General features: G+C 40.1%; 2 protein-coding genes across 8 annotated transcripts in view; both read left to right on the top strand.

The window, feature by feature from the left end:
* kif1b (kinesin family member 1B) overlaps positions 1-7,096 on the top strand; it is a 62,221-nt gene extending 55,125 nt beyond the window's left edge. For all 7 annotated transcript variants that reach the window (XM_034145289.1, XM_034145291.1, XM_034145295.1 and 4 more), the window contains 8 exons: positions 43-188; positions 888-1,148; positions 1,252-1,323; positions 1,890-2,011; positions 2,108-2,260; positions 2,472-2,664; positions 3,630-3,748; positions 3,833-7,096. In XM_034145289.1, coding sequence (XP_034001180.1) covers positions 43-188; positions 888-1,148; positions 1,252-1,323; positions 1,890-2,011; positions 2,108-2,260; positions 2,472-2,664; positions 3,630-3,748; positions 3,833-3,875 — 1,109 coding nt within the window. In that variant the 3' untranslated portion in view covers positions 3,876-7,096. The remainder of the gene's footprint in view (positions 1-42; positions 189-887; positions 1,149-1,251; positions 1,324-1,889; positions 2,012-2,107; positions 2,261-2,471; positions 2,665-3,629; positions 3,749-3,832) is intronic.
* A 948-nt stretch (positions 7,097-8,044) lies between these two features.
* Positions 8,045-14,510, top strand: pgd (phosphogluconate dehydrogenase). Its single transcript, XM_034145298.1, has 13 exons — positions 8,045-8,159; positions 8,558-8,633; positions 8,742-8,921; positions 9,011-9,076; positions 9,163-9,281; positions 9,408-9,477; positions 9,563-9,697; positions 9,813-10,002; positions 11,425-11,555; positions 12,076-12,209; positions 12,771-12,870; positions 13,491-13,613; positions 13,989-14,510. The coding sequence occupies exons 1-13, from the start codon at positions 8,152-8,154 to the stop codon at positions 14,106-14,108; spliced, it is 1,452 nt and encodes a 483-aa protein (XP_034001189.1). The 5' UTR covers positions 8,045-8,151; the 3' UTR covers positions 14,109-14,510.
* Positions 14,511-15,877: the final 1,367 nt, after the last annotated feature.

A 15,877-nucleotide genomic window follows, 5' to 3' on the forward strand; every position in this document is an offset into this window, starting at 1 on the left:
TTCCTCTCAGTTTGTCCTAAAGAGTGCTTATGTCCTGAACAGGGATGCAGCGGAGGAGGAGGAAGATCCTGGACACATCGGTGGCCTACGTGCGTGGAGAGGAGAACCTGGCTGGCTGGAGGCCCAGAGGAGACAGCCTCATCCTGGAGCACCAATGGGAGCTGGAGAAAATGGAGCAGCTGCATGAGGTAGGTCCTCAAAGGTCATCTGCATTCTTAAAGTAAAACAAAAACATCCCTCTTTTGACCTTCCAAAGCTTTCCCTCGTCTCCCTCAAAGTCAACTTTATTGTCAATCTTTCACTTTGTGTGTACAGATATAGAGATCGAAATACCGTTTCCCACAATCCCGAGGAGTACAAAATACAAATATATATAAAAATATGTATATACAGTGTGTATATATACATACATAATCAACAGACACATTTGTACATATGCACACATTAAAGACATAAATAAAAGCACAACAATCAATATATATATATAAAATAACAGTCACTTCAAAAACTGTAAAGAAAATCAGAATGCCTTTATTCGTCCCACAGAGGGGACATGTACATTTGTTACAGCAGAAAAGAGCCAAAGAAAGCTTAATGTTAACTAAGAAGCATGCATACAAATATTAAAGATAAAACAAATTTTGAAGTTTTGAAGATGTAGCAGCCAGGTATATATTGCACAGTTATTAACGGCATATATATATATATATAAATTGCACATATTGCACATAGTTGGTATAAATGTACATTAGTGCAAGACTGTCCATAGCAGCATAAAAAGTGTCTCCCTGCTTTGCCCTTGTCTAATATCCCACAAAGACAAAAATACCAACTTTCAAAGTTCTTCCTGCGATGTAAACTTAAACGCCCCCCTGTCATTGGTCCAGGTGGAGAAGACCCGTCACCTGCTCCTGCTGAGGGAGAGGCTGGGAGACGATGCTCCGGTGGGAACAGCCCCCCCCACCAAGTCCCTGAGCGAGCTGCTGTCCCCCAGCATGAGCACCGGCAGCCTGTCCACCTCCACCTCCATCTCCTCGCAGATCTCCAGCACCACCTTCGAGAGCGCCATCACGCCCAGCGAGAGCAGCGGCTACGACTCGGCCGACATCGAGAGCCTGGTGGATCGTGAGAAGGAGCTGGCTACTAAGGTGAGGGCGACTGCTGCATTATGGGATACTGACATGTGAAGCATGGTCATCACCTCTACTCCTCTGCTGTGTACAAATCAGTCTCATCTTTGTTCTGTTGTAGTGCTTGCGCCTCCTGACACATAGCTTCAACAGTGATTACAACCAATTGGTCAACAGCATCAGTGACTGCAAGGTGAGTAATGACGGAATTAAATGTTTACTTTAAAAGTACTTTAAATGTCTTCATGGTTCGGTTTAGCTTTAAGTCATATTCTGTAGAGAATGACCAAATAGGCAAGTGACCGCTAAATCTACTTTTTGTCCCCTCATACTACAGCAGTGCACTCTCCAAACAATAAACTTGATTTAATTTAGCGCTGTAGTGAATAGTTTAAAGCTAACATTTAGCTATTTTTTTTGCATGTCTATTCATTGAAACTTGGTATTTCTGAACATGTGCAGTTAAAGGGCTACAAGCTAATGTAATATTATAAGTCTTATAGCTTACTATCTATTTAACAAGATTCCAGTGGTGGCTGCAAAGGATTGTTTCCAATTTGTGTGTGTGCAAACATTTCAAGTATCTCCAGAGCGCTGTGAAGTCAAAATGGTCTGATCGCATGTTTTTTGATGGACTATATAAAAAGATAAGCTTGAAAACAAAACATTTGGAACAGCCCTAGTATTTTTCCACTTGCAGTGTTTGTCCTGGAAACAGAAAACTGTGTTTGACATATATTTCATCATCCTTCCTCCCAGCTGTCTGACATCTCCCCAATGGGACGGGACCCATCAGTCCAGAGCTTCAGCAGCGCCACCCTCACCCCTTCCTCCACCTGCCCCTCTCTGTCCGACTCGCGCTGTGGATCCATGGAGCAGAAGTAAAACTCTATACTTTTATACTAAATTCTCTCTTTGTTATTGGGGATGTCTATTGTCATGATCAAGATGCTGACTGAGTGTGCTTTGCTCCTCAGGACCCCAGAGAACAGCTCCCGTGCCTCCAGTCCCTCCTGCTCGGACTATGAAAACTTCCCCATGGTTCCCAGTCCGGAGACGTCCTACCTAGCACGCGCTGGAAAGAAAGAGTTCCTCAACTTGGTGCCTGATATTGAAGAAATGAGGCCAGGGTGAGTGCTGCAGTGAAGTCATTTCAAAAAGTCAATATGTGCTGCATCTTGTAGCACAAACAAAAAAAGATAATCCTGTTTTACAATCCAAGCAGATATTATTTGAATTGATTCCTGAACCTGGGTGAACTGAATTCTCTTCCACAGAAAACAAGCACTGCATCAAACAAAGGAGTTTTCCTGACTGCTCTTTTTTTCTTCTCCTTTTTAGATCCGTAGTTTCCAAAAAAGGTTTCCTAAGCTTCATGGAGCCGCGCTCCAACTCGTGGGTGAAGCACTTTGTGGTTGTGCGCCGCCCCTATGTCTTCATCTACAACAGCGACAAGGACCCGGTGGAGCGGGGGGTCCTCAACCTCTCCACAGCTCAGGTGGAGTACAGTGAAGACCAGCAGGCCATGCTCAAGGTAGGGGAAACACACCGAGTGTATTTCTGCTTCTAAATAAACACACAATCATCTTCAGAGAAAGGTTTATTTTGAAAAATATAGCAACTTTTAAAATCTCTTCTCCTTCTGCAACCTTAAACTATATACATGAGAGTAACACATGCGTCACTTCCGGGCAAAAAGTACGGCTCTGCCCACTTTTGGGGGAAAACAAAGCTGTCATTTGAATGGCGGTCAATACAAATTCTGAAGTTTTTGCCAATCCGATCAGAAATGTAAGAAAACCGTGGATTTTTGGATATTCAAAGTGCCCGATTACAATGGCCAGACAGGCAAACAATTAGATTAAATCATTGGAAATCCAAGATCGGGCTCGATATATGGTTAAATATAGCAGTAGGCGATCGATGTCCATAGATGAGAGTAACATCTACGACACTTTACGGCCCTGCCCACTTTTGGGGGAAACCAACGCTGTCATTTGAATGGCGATCAAGCCTGAAGCCCCTTCTTTTACTGTCCTTTTTTCTTAGAGGAAGTACAGAAACACTGAACTCTGGATTTGTTTTAATGTTTGAGGTGCAATAAATGACACAGCAGCTTTTTGGCATGATAAAACAATTGTTTTCAGCCTCGCTCATGAGTGTAACAGCCGGCGAAAATTACAGCCTCGCCTACTGATTTGAATTTAACCATATATCGAGCCCGATTGTCGATTTCAAATGATTTAATGTAATTGTTTGCCTGACTGGCCATCGTAATCGGGCTCTTTGAAGATCCAAAAATCCACGTTTTTTCTTAAATTTCTGATCGGATTGGCAAAAACTTCAGAATTTGTATTGACCCCCATTCAAATGGCAGCGTTGTTTTCCCCCAAAAGTGGGCGGGGCCGTCATTTTCGCCGAGAAGTGACGTAGGTGTTACTCTCATCTATAGCAAAAAGGAAATGTTCCGCATCACAAATACTGTTGTTTACTTTTCAGACTCCCAACACATTTGCTGTGTGCACAAAACACAGAGGAATCCTCCTGCAGGCCAACAACGAGAAAGACATGAACGACTGGCTGTATGCTTTTAACCCCCTGCTGGCAGGAACGATAAGGTACGCACAGACACTTCTCTTACTCTTCCCTTAGCAGGAAGCTTTGTTGCCATCTTGTCACAACACTCAACTCTGTTCCCACAGATCTAAGCTGGCGAGGAGGCGCGGTGGACCGATTAAGAACTGAGTGGGTCGAGCGGCACGCAGAAAAACAACGGCTTCCTCTCTTTCTGGAAAGCCTTTTGAACAAACCGAGTGTTAACACTTATTAATCATTGTGATTCTTGACAGTTTTCTCTTGTAAGTAGACTTGTGGCTTGAGTCTCCTTTCATGCGACTAAAAGTTTCAGTTCCAGATAAATTTGCCTCCCCCGCTCCCTCCCACATCCCGATGCCAACTTAGCCTTCCTCCTCTCTATTTCTCTCCCCCTGCTCCTCCGCTTTTTGTGTTTTCGTTTTTATAACAATGTTTGGGTCTAATTTGATTTGCTTTGTTGTCACTCCCTAACTCCCTAACTAGTAGCATGTTGTAATAGTCTACTTGTGTGTGCACGATTCTTCAGAAACGGTTCTTTCTGGACACTAATTTTCAGTTTGCCAATCATCTGTAAAGAAATTGTCTATATCAGTGTTATCTGTCTCCACAGAAGAGTTTAACTATTTTTTCTTATTAATATGCCCGCATGATAACTGCAGCAGTCCTCAGGAGAAAACCAGTTTTGCTTACCTAAAATAAATGTAAATCAGATAACTTAAAGTTTAAACCATGAAAGGAAAATATACAAATATCTCCTAAGGTGACGTATCAGTTCACGTTCTGCTACAGAAGGCAAGGCTACTTCAAGATCTATTGCTGCTAATGAATTCATAGGTTTTTCTTCTCTTAATGAGATTTGCAATAGGATGCCCCCTGTAGCTCCCCTCTGCCGTCTACTAAACAACCTTTAGAAGCAAAATGTCTGAAAATTGTGTCTCAGCAAGACCTTAGGCAGCGCTGGGTTCCTACTGTCATCCATGTAATATATAGACCCCGCCCAGTCCGTGCACATTCACCATCGCCAACCCCTATAGTGCCGTCAGCCAGTGATTTCTTACAATCATGCATTTGTGTCAACATCGAAAATACACGCTAACATGCAAACATGTGTAAAGAACATTTCATATCCCAGCAGTGAAAATGTGACAATGGATTGTTCCTGCTAGAAGTAGATATTTGTCCCTGTCCTTTTGCTATTTCATCTCAAGGAACAGGTTTTGTAGAGGAGGAGGAAGACGGATAGTACTCTAAAGTGAGAATATGATTTGTACATAACGTCTGTACTGGAATCAGTGTGGTAGTTCACTCAAATTGAAGACATTCCTCTAGGCTCCTCTTTCCTTACACTAGGATGTTGAGAGTATTTAGTTAACCATGCCGTACTGTACTTGTGATACCGAAGACAAAACAACACCTGGGGAAAAGCGAGTAAGAAAGAGAATGAAGTTGCAATGCTCTAGCCTTGAAGATAAGTGATGAAGCTGCTAGCTCATAGCCTGCAGGACAGATAGTGAACGGTCCCATGACTCCCCTCACTGTCATGATAGTGAAGTACTTACTGTTCATCAGCACCACAGGTTACCACGTGTTCATTTTCTATTTGTGTTCTTGAATTTAAACTCATCTAACTCATTGGGTTGACATTTCTTTCCTTTTTTTAAATTATTAACATTGTTTTTTTTTTGTAATATGCTTTTAACCATTCCACAGTGAAGTTTTATACGAGATGTAACAGAGGGCATTGATTTCTTGAGTTGTAACCAGCTTTACTTGTGTTTAACCTTATTTTGCACATTAACACATATCTATAGCAAGACAAGGGCAGATCACACATGTTGAGTCCAAGATTATTTCTGAGTATCAGGAACACTGATTAGAGCACATATCGAGGCTACACTGGATAGCTATTTATGAGAAAGAAAGAAGTGATATTTAAAGGGACGACATGTACACAAAGGTTTTATTGCTGATATTGTTTGTGGAAATATTTGCTCTGTACAAAACAGCTGCTACAATTGGCTCAAAAATAAAGGATGCCTCTGTCTCTTCAAATGGTACAAGTGTGATACAGCAGGGCAATAAAAACTCTGGCCAACCAACCAGTAGTAGCCCAGTGTATATTATGTAAAGACATTAGGGTTGAGTGGGAGGAAACAGAGGTAGTCATCGCCTGTTACAAGTATCAGTGGAATTATTAGGTATGTATCTTCAATGTTTTCTAAAGTATAGAAAACATTTGCCTCAGAAGTCAAAATGAGTGACCATTTCAGAGCGTCACTGCCCTCTGGTCGGCCAACCTGACCGTCAGAGAAACAAAAAACTTTTGAAATTGAAAGAAAAAAATGGTCTGTCTAGAAAAATAGTAATGAACAACCATCTATGCACTGATCAGGCTCTAAGTGCAACACATTAACCTCAGCGTACTGTGGGAGATATCAACATGAAGACCTGTCGGAGCAAACATTTTCACTTTGCTGACTATTTTGCAGAGGTGTATTATTTTGGATTGTGTATTTATTGTTTGCAATGTAAATATTAGTTTGCAGCTCTTTGCACATATTAATAAAAGGTTCAACTAACTGATCAAATAAATTCTGTGCGGTTTAGTTGTTCTACTGAGTGAACCAAATGACGGTGGGGCAGCCTCTTCTGGTCTGAACTGGGAGAGCGTTGAATGTACTATGAAGTGTTTCTCCAGCGTTTGAAAAAAAAAAGATGAAAAGAGAACTAATATGTTTCTCACTGCCTCTTTTTCAGAGGAGGTGAGTTACATTAGTGCTTCCTCTTTATGAGAAAGTGGTTTGATTGAAAGTTTGCTTTGGACTTTAAGAATATTTACTACAGCCACTTCAATTATAACAAAAACAAGAGTGGTTTTAACTCCTTTTATTTTTTTCTAATATCAGGGAATATAATACAAAGTAGCTCGTGACATCTTAAAAGACAGTTTAGTAATGTTGTGCTGGTGTCTTTCTTCACAACACTGTTTTTTTGTTTTCTTCCGTTGATGCCTTGCAAAACAAAACTACCCATGATATTCTCCATCTCCCCTCCTGACATTATAATATTAGTTTACTGCGTTCCCTCTGGATTCGTTCACAAAAGAAAACGACAAACCACGACATTAACACTGTACATTATTTGTTAGACTGGTTTCATTTTCATACTTATTTTGTAAATATCCGTGTTGTATGGAGCTTGAATTAAAATGTAAATATGTTTACTGTATTTGTAATAATTATAATCCATTCGCTGTATAGCATAGATGTGTCATGCAGATATCCTAATTCTGTGTATGGTAATCTTGCACCATTGAACTGTTTAGTGAATGAGGCAACAATAAAAGTGCAAACTGTGCATTAGCAGAACAAGTGCTGTGTGTTTGTCTTATCCTTTATGCAGGTTGACTCCCATCTGTTTGTGTTTTACATGGTACGCATTCCTCATACCTGTGTGCTTTAAAAGCATCTTTAGCAGGAACAAAAATGTGGTTTGCATAGTAACTTTTATTTATGTTTGGTTTTAACATTTTATTTCTTATTTTGGACAAAATCAATCATGTCTCTTAATTATTACTTACTGTAATAACCTGTGTTTTTGTGGCAAAATCTTAAAATGAATTGCCTCTAAATCTGAAAGGGAGAAATTACCCCTGATTGTAGGTGAAAATAAATATTGTACTCTGTTGACTGCAATACGTGCCAGAGCAAAACAGACAAAACTGTAGGAAATAGACATAAAGACATTTATAGATGTAATAGTTGTTTCAATATTCAATTTACCACCATATCTCCCTTAAGTTATTTTTAGATTTTAAGGAAATTAACAATGTAATTGTACCAACACTAATTGCATTTACTATTTTCATTATTTTTTTTAATAACTAGTATTGTTACTCACTGTTGCTTTTGATGCTTTGGCAACTCAAGTCAAACGTCATGCCAATAAAGCCTATTCTATTATCTGGAAGGTAAATGTACCTCAGCAATGTAGTACAAGTATAAGTACACGTTAAGTACGGCACTTAATTAAATAACTGACATTAGCTTGATTTGGACACAAATATCTGTGTTGCTGTCCCGATAGCTACACAGCTTTTGTTAAATATATACGGCTCTCCAACCATGGATGCATTAACTCTAAAGAGGGTGTGCTCTGACGTATTATGTGTGACGGGCGCTAGGGCCAATAGGAGAACGAATATCTCTGCTCAGGATTTTGGACCAATGAGAATTCGCAAAAACATCACTTCAGTTTGCTGGCCGTAGTCTGATTGGTGAATACTGTGAGAAGGCGTACGTGAGCTTACCCTCGCCGTCGTCACGTTGAGGAAGTAAAACGAGCGAGCAGGAGATATATGAAGTGAAGAGGAGCTGACAGTCATTTGACCAGTGTTACTTCACGGCTTCCTAACCCTCTGAAAACCATGGCTCAGTAAGTTCTCAGACTAGTTTTTACTTATCTAGATAGTCGGTTAATTTCGAAAGGTTGTGGGTGATGCGTGTGGTTGAATCATTGTAGACTTTGTAGTGGTTTCATTTGTTTTTAAATAATCTTCCTGATTAGTTAGCTTGTTGGCTAACCAGTTTTACTGTTGAGTAGAAATATATGTAACAAGACTTTCAGCGTGAAAATAACCCAAAAAGCCTTGTTTATGATTTTGTAAAAAATAGATTTTAAACATACGGGTTCAACATGTATATTGTTTCAAATGTATTTCATTTGAAAAAGTCAGATATTATGATGGGAAGCTTTATTAAAGTCGTTGTTGATGCTCAGTCTGTGACCAGACAGACGCCCAGTAAATGTGATTATTTCTCTTCTCCTCACAGAGCAGACATTGCACTCATTGGTTTGGCTGTCATGGGCCAAAACCTCATCATGAACATGAATGACCATGGCTTTGTGGTAAGATGGTGACTTATGTGTTTTGTCCAAATATATATGGCAGTAAAACTCGTTCTACTTTACTCTTCTTAAGTTCACTCAGTGATCACCAAGCCTTTCCTCCAACAGGTCTGCGCCTACAACCGAACTGTGTCCAAGGTGCATGACTTCCTGAAAAATGAGGCGAAGGGCTCCAAGGTGATTGGAGCTGAGTCTCTGGAGGACATGGTGTCCAAGCTGAAGAAGCCCAGGAGGATCGTCCTGCTGGTTAAGGCTGGACAGGCTGTGGACGACTTCATTGACAAACTGGTTGGTATAGTTTCTGTGCTGAACTGTGCATGAATCCCTTAAGAAAAAACGAGTCTTATCTGGTTACTTCAACTGGCTTTGTTCTTCAGGTTCCTCTTCTTGAGTCCGGGGATATCATCATCGATGGTGGCAACTCTGAATACAGAGACACAACAGTAAGTTGCACAGAATCACTGTTGAGCAGTACATTGTTTTCTCTCTTTGGATTTTCTCATTATGTTCGTTTATTTCTGTCGTACAGCGGCGGTGTCGGAGTATGAAGGCAAAGGGCTTGCTGTTTGTTGGCAGTGGAGTCAGTGGTGGAGAGGAGGGGGCACGCTATGGACCCTCACTGATGCCGGGAGGACATAAAGAGGCCTGGTAAGACAGCATAAACTTCTTAACTGCTCTCACTTTCACTTCACGCTACATGTTGGACAAAAGGCACAGACGTGGTTAGGAAAAAAAGGAAACAATTAAATCACTTTCTGCTGCTTTATTTTGAAGGCCACACATAAAAGACATCTTCCAGAGCATCGCTGCCAAGGTGGGAACAGGAGAGCCTTGTTGTGACTGGGTGAGTTTTTAAAAATATTTTCTAAGTTGTACCAGTTGTTTTTGTGTCGTCTCACAAACTAAATCTGACTGGCTTGCTTGTACAGGTTGGAGATGAGGGTGCAGGTCATTTTGTGAAAATGGTCCATAATGGCATTGAGTATGGAGACATGCAGCTGATTTGTGAGGCCTACCACCTGATGAAGGATGTCCTGGGAATGGACCACGATGAGATGGCACAGGTTAGCTACACTGTCTATTCTTTATTAGTATTTTATGCTTCCTGCCAGCTCTTTAAAATCAACTGAAGATGATTTATGTGGCTGACTGTCTCATCACACTTGATAAATCCCTCAGGCTTTCGACAGCTGGAACAAGACAGAGTTGGATTCCTTCCTGATCGAGATCACAGCCAACATCCTGAAATTCCGCGACTCCGACAACAAACATCTGTTGCCCAAGATCCGCGACAGTGCCGGACAGAAAGGCACGGGGAAGTGGACGGCCATTTCAGCCCTGGAGTACGGCACACCTGTGACTCTGATCGGTAAGAAAAAGAAAGGAGGTTGTAGACAAGGAAGTATCTGGTTTCCTTCTCTCTTCTTCCAATGATGGCAACTTCCAGTAAGCTTGGTTTGTCATAAAATGACAAAGGACATTATGTCACAAATGAGCATTGAAAATACAGTTTACCTCTTTGTGCACCTGCATCATTGAACAACATGCAACATGTAAAGCTTTTACCCAAATTGCTCTTTACCGTTTTTGTTATACTTCCAGTTGTTGTAATTGATTCATTTTTCCTAAATGTAAATTCCTAAATGTAAATTGCTTAATGTATTACGTTTCTTCTGTGTTCCTTAGTGCCTAGGAATATTTTGGTTTTTATTATATTGTAAATGGGGTCACATTGTATTTTCAACTTTAAAAAAAGGTTGAATACATTCAAAACTGCATCAAAAAATGATAGGCCTAATAATGAGTTGTTTTGGCTGGTTTAGCATGGCCTGTGATCTTCTTTAAGAGAACGTGATGATATGTGGCTGCCACTAAGAAGATTGAAGGCTTTCCTAGTGGGCTGCGCATCTTAAGTGACATAAGGGGGATTTGTGATACTTTCCTCAGCTTTGCTCTTTGCTCTGAACGTCTCTGTTTTATAAACAGCAATGGACAAGGAAGTCATGTAGCAAGAGTAATTATCCAGAACAAAAGGTGTCATAATTGTATGTCCTGTGCGTCTAAACAGATACTTTTAATGCGTAGTGTAACTTAAAAGGACATGCATGATACACTTTTAGTCAAAGTTCAATCATGCAGAAACGTGCCTGTCACCAAATCCCTGCAACCACTAGATTTCTTTTTTTTTTTATATTTGTTTCCTCAATCCCTCGCAGTGCTGTATATAAAGAGAGATAGAGGCATTACAAAGGGCTTCATTGTGTGAGAGCTGATCCAGTGTTTGTGGAGCAGGCTGACAGGCCGGTACAGTGTGCATGGTTGGATTTCTACCCCCAACAGGGGACATTTTCTCTCTGACCCTCTGCCCCTTGGTCTGAGGATTGCCTCACCTGGCAGAGCTGCTCTTTGGCGAGTCATGCTGACTGACCAGTTGCTTTCCCCTTATCTTGATACAGCGGTGATTATAATTCTCCATTGCAATGTCCCCTCTGGCACTGAAGTAGAAGTGGCAAGCCCTGTTTTTTAAAACTGTGTCGTCACCTCTGCTGAGTCATGCTGATCCTTGGGAATTGTTTCCATGTCAGCATGATGTGGCTATGGCCTGGGTTAGCCTAACCTGTGACATCATTTGTTGTGAGGTGACAGGACTATTAAATAGCTGTTTACCAAGCTGTTCTTGTGTGAAGCTCCAATAAAGTGACGTGTTTAGAGAGCTAACTTTGTTGTCCCTCTCTGTGCCTCCTCTCTCCCCCCCGCTCCCCCTCTCTCCCCCCCCCTCTCTGTACTTCAGGGGAGGCTGTCTTTGCCAGATGCCTGTCCTCTCTAAAGGATGAGCGAGTGGAGGCCAGCCGCAGCCTCTCAGGGCCACAGGGGGTCAAATTCAGCGGGGACAAGGCTGCCTTCCTGGAGGACATTAGAAAGGTAATACAGTGAAACACACACCCAGTTGCCATTTATTAGGAACTAAGCTAAATGTAATTGAATATAAACAGTCTTGAAATACATTCAGTTTCTATTGAAATTGTTATGGAGAGAATAGATGCTTCTAGTTTACAATTTCATTTTTTACCAGAAACATTTTCAAGCGGTCAAGAACTTTCTTTTTTATGAATGCCAAATATTATATATGTAGATGATGATGATAATAATAGATTCAATTTTTATAGCGCCTTTCAAGGGACTCGAGGCCGCTTTACTTGCTGTGAACAAACAAACAAACAAACAAGTGGGGCAAATAATAAAGTAAAACATTAAATAAATAGCAGTGGAAGCAGGGGGACTGTGATGGGTTAGGGGTCAAATTGTGACCAGGTGAGTTTTCGATGACGACTTGAACATTTGTTTTTACAGTGACCAATAATCATTTAAAATAGTAACATTTTGAATCAAAGATTTTGACATTTTTGAAAACTAAAACGTTAAACCATCCTTCTCTCTCCAGGCCCTCTACGCCTCCAAGATCATCTCCTATGCGCAGGGCTTCATGTTGCTGCGGCAGGCGGCTAAAGAGTTCTGCTGGTCCCTGAACTACGGCGCGATCGCTCTGATGTGGAGAGGAGGCTGCATCATCCGAAGGTGCCATTAACCTCGTGTGTCCTCATACCTCTGCTGCCTTGTGCAACTTAATGTCAACAGGCTTATTTCATATTGATGGTGTAAACTGTGGTTAGGCAGTGCAAGAGAGACTTCTTGAGAAAGCAAGACAATTCATACATTTATTTTATTGATGTATTTTACTTTGTAAGATTTTAAATGTTGAATAATTCTATGTACTGAGGGTTAGGTCTTCCATACGTTTTAATTCAATTCTTAATAGCACCCTATAGGAAGTTGTGATTTCTATTTTGTCACTGCCCTGTGTGTCATGATGGAGTTAGAAATCTAGATGAAAGAAATACGACCCTTTCTTTAAAGATTGAGGAAATTGTGGGTTTGCGTTGTGTAATCTGGTAAATAAGTTGTGTAAACCTTAATCAAATATAATACTCAGTATGACTTGCAATTTGTATTCACCATTCAAACTGTATATCTTTTGTAAATACATTTTTAGATAAGCTAGCTAAGATAGTTCCTTCTATGAGCTGAATCTTATTTTCACCACCGTTAGCTAACGCTATCCTTTCCCCCCCCCACCAGTGTCTTCCTGGGTGAAATCAAAGAGGCGTTTGACCGGGACGCTGAGCTGCAGAACTTGCTGCTGGACACTTTCTTCAGTAACGCGGTGCAGGACTGCCAGGTATGAGGAAGTAACCGAAGACCACTCTCCAACACCCACATTGGCAAAGACACACAAAATAAGTTACTTCCTCTTTGTCAAAGAGTAAACGGCTCTTCTTGCTGCATTCACACCAAACCAGGTGTCGCAACTTTTCTCAGGGTTGTGTGGCACTATGGGGCTTTGATTTCGTCATTGGCCTCCTCAGTGTGACGTTGGGTTGCGCAAACTCGGTATTTCTAAAGCGTTTCAGATAAATTAGGCTTCACTTTTAGAATTAGTATTATATTATTATTGGCTGCGTAGGAATGTTTCCGACTTTTGTGAACAAGTATCTTAGCATTGCCAATAACTCCATGAGTCCATATTCTGCTTGTAACACAAAGGGAGGGAAAAACTGACAAGTTATATTTAAAAAAAATTTTTTTTTTTTTTTTATATAAAACAATTTACTCTAATTCAATTTGAGGTATTATTAATTGAGGATTATGCATGAGGATTTTTCTGTGATGACTGTTAAATACGACGACAGTCTTTTTTGAAAAACAAAACATTTGGTACAGCCCTCATCAGTCACATCAAATTACATTATCTTGATGAAAATAAAGCAGTTTTGTAACCCTTGTAATCTCTTTGTTTAGGATTCATGGCGCAGAACCGTGAGCACTGGAGTGCAGCACGGCATCCCGATGCCCTGTTTCACCACAGCTCTGTCCTTCTACGATGGGTACAGACATGAGAAGCTGCCAGCCAACCTCCTGCAGGTAACACGACAGCTGATGCTGCACCGCAGAGCCCACTGAGCGTATGGCCGAGTGTAGAGCATATCAGATTAAAAGGCTAGCGTGCAGCTGTTGTTTGTGTTGGGATCTTTGTCCAACACTTGTATTAATTGTATTATTACATTGAATTTATAATGCACTTTCTCAGTACTCAAAGACACTCTTTTTAAACTATTTTACTCCTCTGTCTTTGGACTCTATTGGAATATATTTAACTACCTTGACATTTTACATTTAGCTAAATTCCAAATATTACTGGTTTAACAGCACTATTTACCAGTTTTAACAGTAGTTAAATTAAGCATTAGTATCTCTGCTACTGTGTCATACTTAGTTTTCATGTTTTGTCTTTTATAGGCCCAGCGAGACTACTTTGGAGCCCACACTTATGAACTGCTGTCAAACCCTGGTAAACACATCCATACCAACTGGACCGGCCACGGTGGAAATGTCTCCTCATCCTCTTACAATGCTTAAGGATCATCTTCACACAACACCAAACACAGAAAAAAAGGAAGAAGAAAATATCTGAGAAAATAAGAAATGTTACACATTCCATCTTTAGAAAATGCCTCAATATTTAAGAGCTAACTACAAATCCAACTCTTTATTCCTCTCAAATATGTGCTGTTTTATTTATCAAGCATTGGAATCATAAATGATGTGTGTCGTGAACTCTACACCCTGTGTTTTTTGGTTTAGCGACTTTTATTACAGTCACAAGAGGCTAAGCAAAATAAGTTTTGACTTTATTCTGGATATTATGCTGGCTAATGTTCACATGTCATGTTTGCGCCAGGGTTTACGGTGTTAACACTGGATTAAGGTGAACCATTGCACTGTACTGTATTAGGCTAAATAAAGATTGTAATCCCTTTATTATTAGCTTGAATGGTCTTTACACTCTGGGTGCTGTCAACAGGATTGGGATGTGTTTGTGTGCAGCACTAAATAAGGCAACAAGTGACATAAGTTGCCTGATATGTAAAACAGGATATTCAGTGTCTGGTGATATACACTTTGAATCACTGGCTTATTCAGGGTGTATCAATACATGTCTGAAGTAATAGTTTTCATATACAGTGAATACTAATATATCATTATAAATAGGAATATATAATCATACAAGCTAACAATGCCAACCTCCCCTACAGCTGTACAATCCTTTTAATGGCTATTTCAGTGAGATCAATGAAAACAAACAAAGGTCAGCACACTATAGCCCCCTTAAGTGCAACTTATTAGCTCATCCACAAGTGACGCTTCAAGCTGAGGCTCTTCTTCAGACTTAAGCTTGGAAGGTAACTTGTTGATCTGCTAAGATACTGCACTCATGGGAGCTACATTGGTCAGCGTTTTTTGACGAGCATAACTACTTTATTTGATACTTCAGGGGTGACAAATACATCTGGTGACAAACAGTATTGGGATACTTCCACCAGATTTTTTAAATTCAAGTTAAACTGGCTTATTAGAAAAGTATGAACGATTCTCACAAAATCTGGAAATCCTGCTTTAAAAATTGTCCTTTGCAAGACTACTTAATTTAAATTTCCATTCAGGTTTAGGGGTTAGGCTATCCAGCTAACAAACAGGGGTATAATAAAGATGTTAGTGCTAATGGGTTGCAATATATGAAATGTTTACTGAACATTTTATGTATTGTGTTTTAAGTGATTGTCCAGCAGGTGGCCCTTAAACCCTGACAAATGTTTTCTTTACACACTGAAAGTAATTCAAAATAATTGAAAACTTGGGCTAATACAACCACAAAGTTGCTTATGTGAAGACAAGTTAAAGTAATATAACATGAAGAAATAATATATGGACATATAGCACAATAATCTTGGGTTATGAATTAATTCTGTTTTCTCAATGAAAAGCACACTCCTCATGATAAATCAATGTAACATACATTCATCAGACATCCCTGTAGCCTACATATGCTTAGCTTAGTTTGTCCTACAAAGGAAAGATGTATATTACATGATTGTGCAGTACAAAGTTGAGGTTTTACAAGCAGGAGACATCAAATTAATCATAAAAAATGGGCTGGGGCTGAGACTTGAGACTGTTAAAACAAGAAGGTATAGAACTTTAATTTGAAAATGCTGTATACGGCTCACATTTGAAGTATAATGCTAAAATCCAATTTGCTTCCATTGAGGAAACTCACATGGGCAGTATGACTTATTTGTAGGTAAGTGGGCACTTCTGCTTGGCCCTTTCATGTAATCTTGAATATT

The sequence above is a fragment of the Trematomus bernacchii genome, unplaced genomic scaffold, assembly GCF_902827165.1.
Source record: "Trematomus bernacchii unplaced genomic scaffold, fTreBer1.1, whole genome shotgun sequence".
Taxonomy (NCBI): Eukaryota; Metazoa; Chordata; class Actinopteri; order Perciformes; family Nototheniidae; genus Trematomus; species Trematomus bernacchii.

Bases quoted from the DNA above. Each gene is read 5' to 3' on its own strand.
- pgd (XM_034145298.1), top strand. The intron at 8,634-8,741 runs GTAAGATGGTGA...TTCCTCCAACAG, and splicing joins TGAATGACCATGGCTTTGTG to GTCTGCGCCTACAACCGAAC. The intron at 11,556-12,075 runs GTAATACAGTGA...TTCTCTCTCCAG, and splicing joins TCCTGGAGGACATTAGAAAG to GCCCTCTACGCCTCCAAGAT.